Source organism: Fonsecaea multimorphosa (genome assembly GCF_000836435.1).
Source record: "Fonsecaea multimorphosa CBS 102226 unplaced genomic scaffold supercont1.11, whole genome shotgun sequence".
Taxonomy (NCBI): Eukaryota; Fungi; Ascomycota; class Eurotiomycetes; order Chaetothyriales; family Herpotrichiellaceae; genus Fonsecaea; species Fonsecaea multimorphosa.
In genome coordinates this window covers 439,916-457,834 of record NW_015971645.1, presented here as the reverse complement: position 1 = coordinate 457,834, position 17,919 = coordinate 439,916, and the positions used below count along the sequence as shown (strand labels likewise).

At 53.5% G+C, this 17,919-nt stretch overlaps 5 protein-coding genes across 5 annotated transcripts; 4 read left to right on the top strand and 1 right to left on the bottom strand.

Annotated features, from left to right (window-relative positions):
* Nucleotides 1-67: 67 nt before the first annotated feature.
* Z520_06156 (uncharacterized protein) lies at nt 68-1,792 on the bottom strand (the record flags this gene model as incomplete). The annotated part of the gene is made up of 4 exons (XM_016776657.1): nt 68-702; nt 797-1,321; nt 1,374-1,419; nt 1,481-1,792. The coding sequence occupies 4 exons, from the start codon at nt 1,790-1,792 to the stop codon at nt 68-70; spliced, it is 1,518 nt and encodes a 505-aa protein (XP_016632199.1).
* A 907-nt stretch (nt 1,793-2,699) lies between these two features.
* Z520_06155 (uncharacterized protein) lies at nt 2,700-3,668 on the top strand (the record flags this gene model as incomplete). The annotated part of the gene is made up of 1 exon (XM_016776656.1): nt 2,700-3,668. One exon carries the CDS (start codon nt 2,700-2,702, stop codon nt 3,666-3,668), a length of 969 nt encoding a protein of 322 aa, XP_016632198.1.
* A 1,894-nt stretch (nt 3,669-5,562) lies between these two features.
* Z520_06154 (uncharacterized protein) lies at nt 5,563-8,392 on the top strand (the record flags this gene model as incomplete). The annotated part of the gene is made up of 2 exons (XM_016776655.1): nt 5,563-5,872; nt 5,931-8,392. 2 exons carry the CDS (start codon nt 5,563-5,565, stop codon nt 8,390-8,392), a joined length of 2,772 nt encoding a protein of 923 aa, XP_016632197.1.
* A 2,309-nt stretch (nt 8,393-10,701) lies between these two features.
* On the top strand, nt 10,702-12,546 carry Z520_06153 (uncharacterized protein; the record flags this gene model as incomplete). The annotated part of the gene is made up of 1 exon (XM_016776654.1): nt 10,702-12,546. One exon carries the CDS (start codon nt 10,702-10,704, stop codon nt 12,544-12,546), a length of 1,845 nt encoding a protein of 614 aa, XP_016632196.1.
* An 893-nt stretch (nt 12,547-13,439) lies between these two features.
* On the top strand, nt 13,440-16,927 carry Z520_06152 (uncharacterized protein; the record flags this gene model as incomplete). The annotated part of the gene is made up of 3 exons (XM_016776653.1): nt 13,440-13,649; nt 13,741-13,993; nt 14,049-16,927. 3 exons carry the CDS (start codon nt 13,440-13,442, stop codon nt 16,925-16,927), a joined length of 3,342 nt encoding a protein of 1,113 aa, XP_016632195.1.
* Between the last annotated feature and the right edge of the window lie 992 nt (nt 16,928-17,919).

Here is a 17,919-nt window from a genome sequence, read left to right as displayed (position 1 = left end):
TCTCCCCAACCTTGTAATCGGATAGTTCGTTGTCTAGATACTACTATGTAGGTACCTTGTATTGTTTCTATTGATGCAAAAAATCGATCCTATCTGGTGCGTCGTCTGGCAACGCGCAGATTTCTCGAAAATCCCCAAGCTGTGTTCCCTTGGCCGACAAGGTGTTTTGGAAGCTTTCCAACGAGACAGCACCTTCTACTTGGCTGAATGGGACCATGTCGGTCAACTTGGCCAAGTCGACCAGGCCGTCATTGATAAAGAGCCGTACGGCATGCTCTCGGCCGGATGTGGTTATGTCTCCATTTGTCGCGCAAGTTATACGTTCGAATATCAACCGCCCGCCCATTGGGACCACGTCACTCGTCTTCCATTTCCGCTCGGTCAGCAGCCGGTCAGTAGGGAGATGACTCAGTTCCAAAGGCTCATTAAAGATTCCCAGAGTGGCCAGTGCAGGGATAATGTCGCCGTCATGGACAAAGCTGAAATAGACGTCTTTGGACGAGTGGTTCGACATGAGTTGCTGGGTCGCATTGAGCCACAACCAACCCAATACTGCACCAAACTTGTTGCCTGGGCCAGCTCGATAGTAATGCAGCAAGTCTCGCGCATATTCGAACTCGAGCCACTCATGTTGCTCGAACACATCGCACCAGGGGCTCTTTCCCCTCGCCAGGATCTCAAATCCGCACATTTCCATCATGCCTATAGATACCGGTCAGTTCCCGTGCGATATCAACACATGCGAAACACAGTAGATCCCTCGAACGCGACACGGACCCAGGGAGGTCGAGCATACCATAGATTTCCAGGGGCTTGAATATCATTCCCTCTGCGTCGTTAGCGAGTCTCTCGGCGATGGCTTGGGAAAATGTGCTCTGCCACTCTGCCAGCTTCGCATATCCATGATCGTGACCATGGACTTTGTCGTCGCGGTAGTTGAGGCACGTATCTCCTGGGGTAAGCGTATTCGCCCCTCGGTCTTCGTCCTCGGGAATGATCACCAGCTCCGCCGAACCATCAGATTTCCAGTCTGGCCCAAAGAATCCATTGGCGAAATGTTCTGCAGTCTCGACGTCCCGTGGGGAGCTGCAAGACCAGAAATTTGTCCTGCGGCCGTCGGCTACCAGATGGTTGTACCGCTGCCGCAAAATTCTGCCTGTGTTAGCGGCTTGTCGTGTTCCAGCATATGGGCCAGTAGCAGTTAAATTCTCGAATGCAGGATTGGAGAGATCTGTAAAATATGTCCACTCTTTGAGAAATGACAGCGACCCTGTGAGATTCACCCCCGAACCCTGAAGTCGGCCGAGGAGATCGACGTGGCCTGGTCAAGGCCGTTAGTGCCTCTACTGCTTTAGATGACCGAAGCAACTCACGAAAGCCAGCAGATTTGGTCGGGTATCGTTCAGCATGCCGTGATAGCTATAGAAGTCAGTACGAAGAGTGCTGGCCTACCGCGCATTGTCCATGTAGTATACCTTACCATGTGAACTTGATCAATGGAGCATTTTTTGGGTAGGGGTGAGTCGTAATAGTTAACGCTGTCTATTTTGCGGATCCAGGGACCGTTTCCACCCAGGTGATGGAGTAAATTCCACAGAGCGTGAAAAGCCGTGCTGCACAGACCTGCCCGAAGCAGAAAGGGAGAGGCCGAACAAGTGTCGTTTTGTACGTGTCGCAATAGAGGGAATGCCAGGAGAGCTGCAAAGAGGATGAGGATAAACAAGACCAACTTCTGGCGGTAGAGCCTTCGAGAGCCCCGGTCTCGGGTGAGTTTGAAGGTGGTAGAACGCATGGGCCGCAATTTCATCCTCCAGGTCAATCTATCACCCTATTCATGAGGCAAGAGATGTTATGTTTCCAGAATGGGTCTTCAAGAGGTTCGTCGGTCGACGATGTTGTTAGTTTACGGCGTGTAACCGTCTTGTGGTCGAGTTAAAATTCGCCAACTTCACTTTCAACTTTGAATAGCTGGACTACCCTCCCGCCTTGCATATGTGATTCAAAAAAGAAAATGCTCCAGTTCCTACGGGGAGAATGTTCCCGCCAGCGGTGCTCGCGGCAGGAAACCTGCAGAGGGACCGAGTATAGTGGTGAAACAAGAAGGATATTCCCATCCAAGGATTTTTGGCGGAAGGACAAAGAGCAAATGGATGGACGTCTAGTCCGGAGTTTGACTCTCCTTTCCTTCAACTAGGCAAGCGTTTGCACCTATTCAAACGATCTCCATCTTCACCCTTGCCTCACATTGTTTCACTCGTCAATTGATCATTGTGACACACACGCTCTTCTTGCTGCTAAAGGATCAGAATCAACAATGGCGACTCGATCTGTTTCGCTGAAAAATGTACTCGTATCGTCGTGACCACAACATCCTTAGGTTTCTTCTACCGGTCTAGCGACCCCGGTCTATCATGCGCCGAAAGGGAGCATCTCATCGCCAATCGAAACGCCTGGAAAGCCCTTCAAATGTGTCCCCGCATGCAAGGAATCAGGAACTTGAGGGGAACACACACGGGAACACACACGGGCAAGATGGCGACGGCGCAGTCACCGATTGACTGTGCCGCTGTCGGAGATAGATGGTCGTTCAGCATGATAAAACGATTGATCATCTCACAACAGAATTTATTCAAGGGCGCAGTCTGTCCATTTTTGTCTACGCCTAAAAACTGACATTTCCAAAGATAAATTCAAGCAACATGGGCTCTACAAATCCAACGCCACACACGCATCCCGTCCCACCCTCTGGAGTGTATGCTCCGGCCGTTACTTTCTTCGATCCTGCTACCGACACCTTGCTGCCAAATGAACAGGCGCAATACTACTCCTACCTTGCAAATTCCGGGTTGAGAGGACTGGTCATCTTGGGGACCAATGCGGAGACCTTTCTGCTCACCCGAGACGAACGAGCCGCGCTCCTGCGATTAGCACGCAAGTCAGTTCCTGAGAACTACCCCATCATTGCCGGAGTCGGAGGGCATTCAACAGCGCAGGTCCTCGAGTACATCGCCGACGCCCATGCCGCTGGGGCGAACTATGTCCTCGTGCTTCCTTGCGCATACTTTGGCAAGCAGACCACACCCACCGTCGTCCACAACTTCTACGCCGCCGTCGCGAAAGCCTCTCCTCTTCCCATCCTCATCTATAACTTCCCTGCCGTGTGTAATGGCCTCGACTTGGACTCGGATGTCATTGCAGCTTTGGCGCAGGAATTCCCGAACATTGTTGGAGTGAAACTGACCTGCGGTTCGGTGGGAAAGATCACACGACTGTCAGCCACCTTCCAACCCGAGCGGTTTGCGGTGTTTGGTGGGCAGTCCGATTTCTTGGTCGGTGGGCTGGCGGCCGGGTCGGCAGGTTGCATTGCGGCTTTTGCCAACATCTTCCCAAAGACGGTTGTCAAAGTCTTCGACCTATGGAAAATGGGCAAACACGACCAGGCGTTGGCACTGCAAAGAATGTCCGCTCATGCCGAAAACCCTACAAAAGCCGGGATAGCCACTACCAAATACGCAGTTAGTCAGTTCAGCGCGAAGAAAGCCGGAATCCAAGGCGATCTTGAGGCCATGCTGCGACCTCGGCGACCGTATGAAGAGCCCAGTGAAGCGGTCAAGAAGAAGATTGTTGAGTTGATGTTGCCCGTGGATGAGATTGAGAAGACGCTTTGAATGTTGGGATGAGTGGTATGCAAGAACGTAGAAAGGTTTTGGGAAACGTGTTGGTTTTCTTTGGGAAAGTCTCTGGTCGCGTTCGGTAGCTCCCAGCCTCCCACAGCCTTGCTACATCTCAACGGCCGGGGGCTGCATGATGCAACGCCGTGCTACCCGATGGAGGTCCACGCTGTGCAAGCCACCGCGTCAGCAGCACATCCTGTGCAATGCCACTTTCCGGGTTAGTTCCTGCGCAAAAGCAGGCGATATCGATAACACGGTCTTTGTAGGACAGATCTGCCCCTCCTCTAAATCATCAACACCGTGTTAGATGCAGATCAGCCCTTGAACTTGCTTAATCTGGACTTCACTGGCGCCACTGTGGCTCACCCCAAGGCAAGCTGCCGAGGACAAGCGGTGCCAGAGACAAAAGTGTAATAATGTCATAGTTCAGCTACAGGAAGGTCAAGTGATTCTCTAGGACACGGCGTGTAGATGGAGTGGTGACAAGCACCAGCGGCATGACATAGACACGGCACAGAAAATACGAGCCCCAGCCTCTCCACTTTAACGGGTGACACAGGATAGAGGTGCATTCGAATACGAGGCACAAACTACCAACAGGCGCATGCTTCTGGATCTCCTCGCCTGCAGGGAGCGTTTAGATATAAACCTGTCATGAATGAGCCAGATAAAGCATCAGTCAACATCTTTCCCTCGTCAATTCTGGTATGGATATGGATAGCAGTCACCCAGCGGTCAATACCTAGGTACCAAGTCGGCAATAGTCCATACGTCACTGCCTCCCCCACATTGGCGACACTGGCAAAGGAGCCGCTCGCCGGATAATTTGCGCCGATGCCGCGCGTCATTGATTCCAAAAAGATCAAACGGGAAGGCACGTTGGACTTGTCACTTGTGTGAAAGCATCCACCCAGAAGGATCACGCTGCCGATATGCCCACTGCAAGCACTCAAGTCTAGCTAGGTAGCTAGGTAGCTAGGGATTGATTGGCACCGACTTCCGTAGTGAACCGTCGAGCCCGTGTAGCTGGAAACTAGAGCAAAACCTGCTTTGGGAGGCACTAGGCAGAGTTCGTGAGGCTTTCTCGTGAGTTTAGCCTCTTTTCGCACAGACTTTTGGGAGCTTGCAGAGCTTAACAGCTGGTGTCGGTGCATGCGGAACGGAGGACTCGGTTCTTTCTCCACGCAGTTGTCTCGGCATCGTGCCCATCTCTGAGCAGGTAGATGCGACCGATACCACTAGCTAATGCAGCTCCTGGTAGTTTGGTGGGGTGGTAACTCGGTAGGTTCCTAGTGACTACCGAGTGCTGGAGTGCTGGAGTGCTGTCTAACAATTCCCATTCCCACCTTCCACTTTTCCACCATGCTAAAGAGTACCGGTCTAGCACATACTCCCACCTGTCGTCTCTCGTTCTGTCACTCTGGAAGTGCTCGGCCTTTACTCTCACACCTTCGCCAACATTGTACCCTTCGTTAACAGCTGTCCGATACTCTTAATTTTGCACATACGCCCTCTCTTCACTACTATCTGCTGGTCCCGAACGACCCGCAAACCATACCAGAATCCCAGAATCTCAGAGTCCTCCGACCGGATGCCCTCGCTGCGACCTCACCGGAACTGTGCACACAGCTCCCCTGCGTTCTGAAACTCTCATAGAATGAGCTCTCAGATAGAATAAGAAAGAATCCCTACACATAATCTCCAGATCCTCGCATAATCCAAGACTTTGATTGCTCGAGCTGCGCATAACAGAGCCAACAAAGCTCCATCTGGTTATGTCAAAGTCCTCCAGCCTGCAACCAGTCACTCGAACCTGACGAGCCCTCGTCGAAGCCTCGTCGAACCGAAAAGCCGGGCGTGAGCCGCGAGCCGCGAGCCGCGGACAGCCATGGCGTCGGTGCTTTGGCGCGCCATGTACTCACGGTTGACAGTATGGTCGATTGTGGTGGTGTTCCTGGTGTTGAATGTGCAGCAGGCTGCAGCAGACAACATCAGATGGATAGAATACACAGGCAACGATGGCACTGTCTACCTGAACGACGACCGACGACCCTCGTTGTACACCCAGAATTACGGGGATTGCCAGGGCGACTCACTCATCAATGTCACCCGTTTTGATGCGGCCTACTACAAGGACAACATGACCGTTCTCTTCCATCTGGAGGGCAACTCTGCGTTGACAAACGAAAGTCTGATGCGTGAGTTATATCGTTCCCAGATTAAAGTGCTGACAGCCAGCTGACCGCAAAATCGCAGTCTACATCGGCGTTTTTGCGTATGGAGAGTCCCGTTTTAATCTGACGTTCAATCCATGCAACGCCAATATCAACAGTCTCTGCCCCCTCAACTCCTCGATACCCATTACTGCAAATGGCATTATCCCAGTGGCGCCGTCGGACGTGGCTAACATCCCATCCATTGCCTTGACCATTCCGGACTTCGAAGGACAGGCAATTCTTCGAATTTTTGCCAACTCGACCGAATCGCAGATTGCTTGCTTCTCTGCGGTGGTGACCAATGGAGCTTCATTCTCGCATCCCTCTGAGGTCGCATCTATTCTCGGCGCTTTCGCTCTCATTGCCTTGATCTCCTCAGCGGCCATGGCCATGTATGGACAAGATCTCTCCGAGACTCGAAAGCATTATGCCCACTCGGTCTCCATCTTCGTGGTCTTCTCCGTTTACCAGCACATCTTCTTTACTGGAGGGCTGTCTATGAACTGGCCAAGTGTTCTGGTCTCGTTCTGGAGTAATTATGCTTGGTCCGCTGGGATAATCTACAGCCAAAAGATGCAGAATTCGATCAACCGGTTCATTGGTAACAACCACGGCAATATCAGCACGGTCGGTGCTGCTCCCAACGGCCAAAATGCTGCTGGGCTCGGAGGCGGCTATGAAATCTCACAAATTTACAAGCGAGCAGCTCCCACCTCGTTTGCGTCACTCCAAGCGGACCCCTTTGCCATGGGTCACCTGCTCAAAAGAGAAGCTGCGAACTCCTCAAACACCACTCAGCAGTTCTCCTGGTACGGACAACCAGTGCTACCAGGTTTGCCGCTCCCTGGGAATTATTCTGGCTTTGCTGGAACTTTGGCCGAGCTCAATATACCCGCGTCCAATGCATTCCTAACGGGACTTTTATGGTTCCTCATCCTGATAGCTTGCCTATTGGCTGCTGTTTTCTTGCTGAAATGGAGCATCGAAGGTTTGGTCGCTGTTCGACTGATCAAGACAACTCGACTTGGATACTTCCGGCAGCATTGGCTGTGGTTCATGGCCGTAGCCGTTTTACGGACATGCTACATTGCCTTCTTTATGATGATGTTCTTGACTATGTTCCAATTCACGCTGGGGGGAGCCCACGGTGTCAAGGCCATCGCTGCGGTGATACTCACAGTCTTCCTGGTTGGAAATCTAGGTATTTCGGCGTACGCCCTCTGGTACAGGACCAAGTCCGAGGCATTGCCAGAGCTACAAGAGCAGGCAAGCCACGAATCTCGTGGCCCCGAAAACCCTGGGAAATCCGCTTGGTACAAGCTCAGCTTTAAGAAAGTGCCTGAAACCCAAGTCGCAGACGGCGAGATACCTCGACCACAGACATGGATCCAGAGGCATCTTCAAGGTCCAAAGTCTGGCAGGGTTCATGTCCATGACGATGAAAACTACATTCTCAGATTTGGTTGGCTGGCATCAAGATTCCGCCGGAGTAGGTGGTGGTTTTTCTTCGTCTGGCTGATCTATGAGCTTGTAAGGGCTGCGTTTTACGGCGGTGCTGCAGGCCATGCCTTGACTCAGGTCTTCGGCCTGCTGGCTTGGGAGATTATTGCTCTGGTAGCAATTGTGCTGCTGAGGCCATTCGAGAGCAACCGACTCAACTTGATCATGGTGTACCTCCTAGGCTTCAGCAAAGTGGCGACGGTGGCATTATCGTCGGCATTTGACGCTCGATTCGGGCTGGATCGGATCATGACTACGGTGATTGGAGTGGTCATTATTGTCATTCAGGGAATTTTGACCATCTGCCTGATGATCGCCATCGTCCTTGGGGCTATCTCCAGCTACATGTCCATCACGCGCTACAGGGAGACTATCAAACCCAAATCATGGCTGAAACCTCGAACGCGATATTTTGCACATGTCGATCGTAAGGCAACTGACCGTCCGAAACCACCTCCGCCGCCACCACCGCCAGAGCCTGAACGTCCGAAAGAACCTTACTTTATGGTGTCAAGTGTGCGGCGGCAGCCCAAAATTGAGGACGAAGATCCAGACAATCAGACGGCCGAGTTGTACATGTCCCCGCGGGCTTCTATGGATCCCGAGAAAGAAGCAAGTCATCAGGTGAGCGTGTCTCGATCACAATCCATGCGGTCTCGAACTAGCGTATCGAACCTGCCCTATGGCGCAAGGGCTCATCGTGTAAGCTGGAGTACGAAAGACTTCCAAGACATGGACATTGAGCAAGGCTCCAATCCAATACATGCACGCATGAGCGTAGAGAGCATGCGCGATGTTCCCAGCAGACACCGGGCGGCAAGCCTACGGGGAGCCTCAAGGGCTGGCACACCCATTGGAGAGGGGAACGACTCACCCGCCCCAGATGCCCTGGCTTATCGTCGGGGGCACCGACGCAGTGTGTCGACGCCACTGGGGTCAAAGCGGAACGACACAACGGTTGACGAAGAAAAGGAGAACGACCTAGACACTCTTCACCCATAGTACCTTGAGTGGGAACAGAAACGCAGCACGCGGAGCGATGGGACCTTGACGACATTTATGGACATAATTAATCATTGAGCTTTTGGCCTTGTCAAACAGCTCCAGTGACGAGCTATGACTACAACATATTTCACCAGGGGGGATTTTAAGAGCCAAGCATAGACAATAAGGGCTCTACCATCATGCATTGGAATCATCATAGAGGCGTCAGGGACGGGCAAGGCAAAATGGCGAGGCTTTACCCGGTGAACGGTATCTTGCACCACAGCGAACGGCGTTTGAACAGGTTCGCGGCACTTGATTAGCAGACTGCTTTCCTGAAGATAGAGAGCAATTTCACAGAGAACGACCGGACGGGGGTCGCGATCAACAGGATGTCCTAAGTGCCCAAAGGCTCAGTGATGCGCTTGATCATCTCGAGTGCCCGAGGTGAATGCGAGACTTCGCAACCGATAAGAGCTCGTGTCTTCTCCTGTCATGTTTCTTGATTCCATATTATTACCTGATCCGATTCTACCCCCTCGAGAAACCAAGGTGTCAGTCCCGTGCTGACTCCGCCCCGTCGCCAGTTTCTCTGGCTTGAAACTTGAATTGGAACAGTCCAGGGTCAGATCTAGCTATTGAGCCCGCACTATGCATTGCGTGCCGTGTTGTCGTCGATCCTTCCGAGCACACGGTTGCATTCGCTTCAACTGTGGACAAGAGCAGGTTGACAATACCAGATGGTACCTGCGAATTTGATGGAATGGGCATTCTCCAGGGCCCGAACCCCTGAGAGACAGACAGATATACTAAGGTCTGCTCTACCATCGTCCCGTTCGCACGGGTTGGGCAGTAACTACGTAGATATGAACTAGCTACTACTCGCTTCCACCTCCAACGTGCCACTTTTCCGAAAAGAGGGATGATTGTCCGTAAACTGAGGCATTAAAGAATGAGTGGCAAGGAATTCCAGCCTGATCCGTCGCGATGCTTGAGACGTTCTTCTAGCACCCCCTGCATTGATAGACGGGAATAGTGGTATTTCTCAGGCTTGTGATGGATGATGTCCTGTGTCTCCTGAAGATTTCGGATCACCGGAAGCTGATGAGCAATTCATCACGGCACCAGGGGTGCCAGGCTGATGGCCGTTGGCGTTCAGTAAGCAGCGGCCCAGGGCGCGACCCTCTTCGCTGGTACTAAGAGTGGATGAGCCATGGGCCTAGTGAGCCCCCGGGAGGAGTGCCGCAAGAAGCGGGCTGCTACGCGTCACAGCACCCACCAACCATAGGCTGTCCTTACCGGGAGGCTTAAGTAATAGGGTGCCTTTCTCCCCTCGTTTCCCGTGCCATCCACGCCAGTCTCGCCCCAAAGGATGCCCAAGCCACCAGTGGGCCACCTCGGGAGCGAGCACCAAACAACCCCCCAGAAGTCAATGGGTCAGCTTCTACCAAACGCTTCGCGGACAGCCGCTCTTCACCGATGGAACTTTGGATAAGCATCATCATCACCACCCATCCCTTCGCTCGTTCCAACTTCTCCATTCATCGAAGTCATCTTCTGCTCGACCTCACCATTCTCCCTTTTCGTCTCGCTAGTCGGGCAGTCGAGATCAACCGGGATCCATATCTTCTTTCGACACAAGGTAGTTATCGTCTCCCGGCCCCCCTCGTACAGAAATTGGGTCGAAACTCAAGACCGACTTCGCGAAGTCACGGAACCGGCTTCCTTGTCAAGCACGCCAGGCATGGTTTCTGCACCTTGTTCGACTTCTCGTGCAGACTGCTTACGACGGCGAGTCCTGGAACGCTGCCCTCACCACTTCACTTGACGCCTGCCCTCGTCTACCGCATTCCATCAATTCCTCCTCTTCCCAAACACAAGACCGCCCCAGCTTCTGCAAGGTCCCATCAACCCTCCCCTGCATCGGGCATCTTTTTGCTAGCCGATCAGTGATCGTCTAACGGCTTGACAATTTCAACATCGCTCTCTTTGTCGACTCTTGCCGCTCTATTTGCTTGTGTTTCACGACGCAAATCAGTGTATATGGTCTCGACGGCCCGAAACTGATCATGTGCTGTCTTGGGTTGCGTATTTAGTGCCATTGTCAACCACGAGCTCCTCGTCCGAATCTCCTCTCTTCAAATCTACTCACAGGCTCATGCCGTGGTAAAACGGTTCATCGCTGCAAATTCACCCTCGTCCATTCTGCAAACGAACTATCTTTGAGGAATATGCCCAAGCAGCCAGCTCAATCTTTGCCATCCAATTGTTTGCCTTTCGCTGATCCAACACCTCAATCGCATCGGTCTAACGCTCACTTCCCCGATATGCCTACCTCGACAATCACCGTTTCTAATACGAGCTCTCGGAGGACCTCCGGCCAGATTCAAAAACCTTTCGAAAATGCTCAAGTTGCTCCGCTGCCACCTCCAGCTGAGACGGGGCCTCCAGTGGAGGAACCGACACCGAAAAGGCCTAAGCGGACGCTCAAGCTCACAGCTTCTCAACGTGAGAGGAAAAGAGCTATCGACCGCGAGGCCCAGCGAAGCATACGTCTGAAAACCAAAAATTACATCGCCCATCTTGAGAACCTAGTCCGAATTATGGAGAATGGGGGCTCGTCCACAAGTCACGGCGAGAGCGGTGAGCATCCTCGCGGGCAGGTAACCACTGAAGAAGCAGGCCAAGAAAGAATCAGAGCACTATTATCCCAACTGAGGCAGAGCGAGGACGAGGTCAGACGGCTGAGGGAGATGGTCACTGGAGTACAGAGGCTGGTAGCAGGCGCTTTGAATCCCGGCGAGGATTCGGCCACGAAACAACTTACTGGCCCTGAGGCTTACAACATCCAGCAGCCTGCACAAATGGCGACGCCTCTTCAAGGCATGGTCCAGGATCATCTAGAGAACAGCGCCTCCGTTTATTCCCACAGTTCGGATTCATCGTCCCCTGTGATCGAGCTTGGTTATCAGCCATTTGACCAACCGAGGTCTGCCGAGGCATCTGCGCGCAACTACACCCCAAGAGTGGCAGGCCTTCGAGTCCATTCCTCGCACCACCCGGATCGACTGAACGGCCTTGGGAGGTTAGTCCCTCCTGCACCAGTATTCGAACCACCAACCTCAGAGCCGCCCGACCCTGCCAAGGACAGGGTCGAAGGCGAACTGTTCTTCCTCTCAGAACGTGAGGTCAATCGGGTCTTGGCTGGAGGACACCAATCCTTCGCGAACCAACCCCTTGACGAAGATATCGTCGTGCGCGCGGTATTGCATGGATGGCGCGACGTGCAGGACCTTTATCTACTTGATAGAGGCTGGCAGGCGCTCAGGAGCATTGACCAATCCATCTTCCGCGAATGTGGCGTTGTGGAGAGGATTGCCATCCTCCACATGATGCGGCTGAAGCTGCTCCATCAGAGCAACATGAATCCGCAGTTTCTGGCTCCGCTACCGCCCTTCTTCCAGAGAGGCCCGACGGAAGACGTGAAAGTCTTGGAGAAGATGCCCCTAATTGAGCACTTTATTTGGCCAGGCCTGCGCACCTCCCTGTGCAAGAATGCGGGAAGGTATATCAACAACAAATTTTCGGATTCGTTCCGGCGATCACTGAAGTTCCTATGGCCCTACAATGTATCGGATGTCTATGAGAGAGACCCCATGACCCAGCTGTACTCAGTCATGCCGGAGTTCAAGCGACGCGAAGCTGATCTCCGTTCGTGGACGATGAGAAAGGATTTCTTTGCACATGCAAGCGAACTGATGGGCGCGATACCGGTGTATGAGGTGTCTTTGGACCGAACCCTGATTCCAGCCGGGCAAATTTCTATGCAAGCCGGACTGAATGCGGGACAAATGTCCCGGCGGATGCTTCAGAAAGCACCTGCTGGGGCTATGGAAAAGCAGGAGGCCACCGAATCGCAGATGGAGTCGATGCGTGCACCTGCCCATGCTCACACGTCTCACCATATGGGCGGCCATCCAGCTATGGCGACGACAACGACGACGACGACGGACATACCTGTAACGCAGATTCCACATGCTGCTGAGGTTGAGGCTTGGCTGGGAGATCCTGATCTGGTGCCGCAGTATTGGAATATGGGATCTGGCATGGACGTGGGATTTGAGGCGGTTTCACCCCAGTGGACGACCGGCCCACGAGGATTTGGGGGATGATGTTGACGGGGAAGTGGGTGGCCAACTCCAAAAGCGATCTGTTTGTCATTGCGTCTATGTCATATTGAATGTACTGGTGTTTGGTTCAAGGCGGTCTATGCCTCCTTCTGAAGATCTGAAGATATGAAGATCTGCGGCTTTCCAAGCGCGACGCCGGGAAATATCTCGGGGGCCCAATAGAGTATCAGTTGCTTTTGCTCCAGCCTTGGTTTCCGCACTTTCCCGGTCAAGCGCAATATGCTCGTCACCACCGTTGTTCCTGAGAGCGGCATGGATGACATCAGGATTTGCCGGGGACTGTCACCACTGTCTGCCTATTGTGTCGCCACATCAGCTGCTGTTGCCGTGTCAGTGGCAGTTGGCAGTGGCAGTGGCAGTCGTGACGCCTTCAGATATACCTCAATCACGTGGCCGCCCTTGAGGTAGAGCTGCACGCACCCAGCAAGGCACATGCAGGCAGCTGACATAACAGCTCATGTCGCACCCGCTTAGGCTCTTCATATATCCAGTCAATTTATTATCTGAGCAGATGCCCCCCAATTCTGGTGATTCAGCTCCGATTAGCAGAGCCTGCCAGACCCCAAAAGAACACCACAAGCTCTCTCATGCGACCCTTTGCCGCTTCGCGCAGCTTAGAAGCTTCGACCCACTCAGCACAAGTCATTGAATGCGTGCGCCTCGATTGCCGACCTTTTTTTCATCGACCTTGAGTCCGTTGCCACCGGATGCATGTGTTGAATCAGAATCTATCAGAAATCCCCATCCACCCTGTCGTTTCCAGAAAGCTGTCAGAACACAAAGACCGTTGCCCCTCCTCTCCAGCTTTAGGACGAATAATAAACCCTCTCCAGCCAATCCGGTCACAGGTGGCCATTAATTATTAATCATCCATCATGAATCTACTCGCGCGCAAGACCTCGAAGTCGTCTTTGGAGAAGGAGGACAGAAGTCGAGGGCCGACGGGTCAGGATGCTGGTGCAGCGGAGCGGGTTCCTGAAGACACCAAGCCATCGCTGTTTCGCCGGCTGAGCAAGAAGACCAGTCGATCGAGAGAGAGAGAGGCACCCCCTCAGAATGAGACGTCAATTCCTGAGCCAATCGAGGTGAGTCTTTCCCACGTTACTTTGCCGGGAGCTTGTCTTCAACTTGCGGAATCGTCTTTGTTGCCGGATGCACGACGAGGCTGACGTGAAGGGGGGTAAGGCGCACCATGAGCGAAAAGCAGCGACAGAAGGTGTGGGCGACAAAGTCGTGTCGTCAAAGGTCGCCGAAGTACCGCCCCATCTCAGTCACGCCGACACCAAAGGGAAGCAGCCAATGAAGCCGAGCCCGTCGCCTCATGCAGAGAAACAGGCGTCGGCGCATCACCTGGACCCAACCACGGAGAAGACAGTTGCCTCGCTACGCAGGAAGGCCTCCGACAGGTTGCAAACAGATGCCCAAGCAGGTGAGGTCCACGAGGCTTTTGCGAGGAGGACATCAGTCTAACCTTGAAGGCACAGGCGGAAATCCTAAAAGCGATCGCCGCCCTGCAGGCTTGACTAAAGAAGACGTCGAACATCTCTTCTCTGGAGCCCCTCAATTTGTCCTCGAGAAGGGTCGGAGGGGACGCTACTTCCCCCAAGCATTTTTCCCGTGGAACAATGACCTAGAGATATCTGACCTCCAGGACCGGAGATATATCAAGCATGAAAGCTTCGCCCTCGCGACGTTACATGCCCACCTGCCAATCCCCGATGAAGTCAACTGGAAACCAGGGATGGCACCTCCTGTCAAGAAGGAGGGTCTTGAACTGGGAAAGCGGCCAATGTTTGAACTCGGAATCTTTGAGCGACCGAACATGCTGAGCATCGAAGGTCGGGAGCCGGGCACCGTAGGTATGCGTTATTTTCTCGAAAGACCCGTAGCAGATGGCATGACGGACGAAAAGATCAGGGAGCACGGCAAGGACGTCGAGATTGACCTAGCCATTGCAAATGCCCCCGCGATGGAGGCCTTCAAGATGCTCGCCTTGAGCAAAGAGAATGATGACTTGCATGCGAAAATCGGCAAGCACGCGCCCGCCCAGGAGCGAACCAGATTGATCAAAGAAGGTCCCCACGCGTGGAAATCAGTAGGTGTTCGGGACATCAGTATGGAGGTTCTGGCCGACAGGATGGATCAGATTGGCGAGTTGCGCAATCATGTCCTCAATGCGGGCTGGCGAGTCACAGTGTTAAATCATATGGACGCTGCGGACCTCTATGCTCAACTCTTCGATGAGCTGCTCTATCCACCCCACCGAGTGCCGGCAGATGCAAGACACGGCAAGACGTCCCTGAAGATCCAAATTGAAGCATTGGTCAAAGTTCTTACCACGCCTGGTGCGTGGCTCGACCTGAGCGTACCCGAGTCGCGTTTGCGCTTCGGAAAGATCCTACATAGCCGGACGACGCGACATGACCGTGACACGGGCCTGCTGGTCATCGATCCGGAGCGCAAGTGGTTGCTCATTCAGCTTCTCCTGGCTGTTGAATTGGTCATTCGCCTCGACGCGGCTCTGAGACTCGGCGTGGCGCTCCATGCGGACAATTTTGAAATTAGCAGCGAGGAGATTCACCATTTCAATAAACTCCGCAATCTCAAAATCGATTGGGACCTTGTGACAGCCCGACGGTTCCTATTTCTCTCCTACATCAAGAGAATCGAAAGGAGGGACTCAACCACCATATCGCCGGTCCATACCTTGGAGCGACCCCAGACTCTCAGGCAAAAGTCCTCGGCCGAGCACCATCACGGACTGTTCGGTGATCTCAGACACAAGATAGGATTGGACAGATCCGAGCCTGAACGACACGTTGTGCTAGATGCCTGCGACGTGGCCATCATGGCTCGACAACCAGCTGTGATGGTGGACGGGCTCTTCCGCTTCGCCACTAACATTGGGTGGCCCCGGAGCGAGCAGCTCCACGATCACCTGAAGCACAAGCTATGCACGGCTTCGGACAAAGAGAGGGAAAAGCTGCTCATGGATGCAATCGTGTGTCCTGATGAAAACACTGGTGCAACTCATCCCGTCAATCTGACTCCTTCGCTTCAGAGTTTCAACGTCGATCTACACGCCGCGACACCGACCACCATTGGTGGCTGGCTCTCACACAGCTGGCTCTCGGCCATGATCCTCCCAGGCACCTCGATCTGCGATATTTTGATGTCCACGCTTCTCGAGAACGACCCTAACCCACATACTCTCAAGGATCTTGGGACTGCCAGCCTACCGCTGCGGGGATCGGGGTTCGTCCTCGACGGCTCCTCGTGGTGGTCGAAATCCTGTATCGTGGGACGCGTCATGGCCCCCATGCAGGGGGCGAAGGAGTCCATGGGCTGGGTCTACACACCCAAGTTTGTGCCCTTGTATGAGAACACCAGCAAGCCGCTCAGCACCCGCTGGGTGAAGATCAAATCATTCCCCGTGCCCACAGATCGCGACCGGCCTAGGATATTCGACGGCGAGAAGCTGGCCGAGGACTCGACTCCACTGGGCAAGGGCAAAGGAGGGATCATGGGAACCGAGTTCAGTATGGTGACGGACCACGTGTTGGATGATGCGAGCACGCCAGAAGTCACAGTCAAGGATATCAAGGTTCATCTATCCAGCTCGGATGTCACAGCGACATCTGCAGAGCACCCATTGTCAGCATGGGCCCAGTTCGATCTCATACTCGGCCCATCTCGATCCCATCAATCATCAAGAGACGTGCCGGCCATCGAGACAAGACAGCTCCAAATCCGCTACGGTCTCGATCGTGCTGTGTATTTTGTGACCTCTTACCCATGCCGCCTGCCCCACGGCCATGCCACATTCAAGTCGGGCTCTCAGGATGCACATCACGAACATCACCACCCCAAGCACGTAAAAGGCGTGGCGGAACATATCCCTGCCCACCCACTGCACAAGACGTACTCCTACGTGACCAAGACACTGGCGGAGATTGTCGAGAATCCACACTTGGATCCCCCGAACCCGACGAGGATGGGTGACGAGGGGGTCTGGGTCATCGACGCACGAAGCCATGGCTGTTCGCCACACAATTCCGAGACGAACTTGGCAGGAGAGACACCTACACCGGCTTCATCACCGCCGCCACCAGCATCAGCAGCAGGAGCGGGAGCCAGCACCGTCACCTCTCCCAAGGTCCACCTCGACTATCTCCAGCACTACCTGCACGGAAGCAGCGATCCGCAACTGTGGAAAAAGGACATCCTCGTCCGAGCATGGTGTGCCGAAAAGGGCCGCAACGCCATCGTCGCTAGGGTCGGGCGCACGTGCTTGTCCTGTGCGATCCGCGAGGCCAAGGCGCTCGAGATCTCGGTCATTATCAGGGTCGGGATCGAGGAGTGAGAAGTGAGTCCCTCTTTTTCCGTCAGCGAATGTGTGGTGGGGTTGTGATGGTTGGCAGGTGGATGGGCCTGATTGTGAAAGAGGTGAAGAAATGAGAGAAGCGAAAGAGATGAATTGGGATGGGAGAGTGCTAGGAGACTGCTAGGGGAGCCTCCTCTTTCTCCCCCCGTTGTCCCTCCTGCGCATGAGATATTTTGGCGCGTCGCCGCTTTCGGTCTCAAATCTGCAATGCTTGGATATACAACAGGAATGGGCCTTGCACAAAATGAACATGGACATGAATTGGGATGAGGACACGGCTAAGGATGGGGATTGGGAGCATTCCCTCCCCTCCCTCCCAAAAATGCGAATGGATGTCAAGAGAAAGATATACAATGAGCTTGTCGTGAGCACTGGAGAGAGGAAGGCGAGGGCAGGCCAGGCGAGGCGAGGCGATGGATGGGAAAAAGCGAAAGAGCAATGAGAACATATATAATCCATGGTGTTTTAATCCGTGCATTATGAAACGCGAGGATGAGGAACGCAAACTATGTGTTCTCGAACTATTCACGAAGACGAAGATGAAGCTTGCAGGAGGATCAAAGAGCAAGGAGGAAACCCATCTATCATGCCTAATTACGGAGCGAAGTTTGGACGTTTGAATCCTTTTTGGGCGCCAGTTGCCTACGCATTATAATGGATATTTGTTCTTTGGGGTGCCACAACTCGTCCCGTCCTTACCTGTTGTGCCCCCTTCTCTCCATGTCCCCCCGTGCTACAGCACATTATCATGCATCATCCAAACATACAACGAGATTCCTTGGGGGTTTTTACTCCCCAAAGAAGTATAGATCTCGGATGGGGTGGATGAGTGAGTACATGGAGGAGTGGTTCGATATGAAACCGACACGGTTGTCTCTCCCTGCGAGGCGAGAGCGATCTCGAGCTTGGTAGCTACCGCTTGTGGCTTGTTCATTGTTCAGTTCGGGGAGTCTCAGGCGTCCAACTACCCA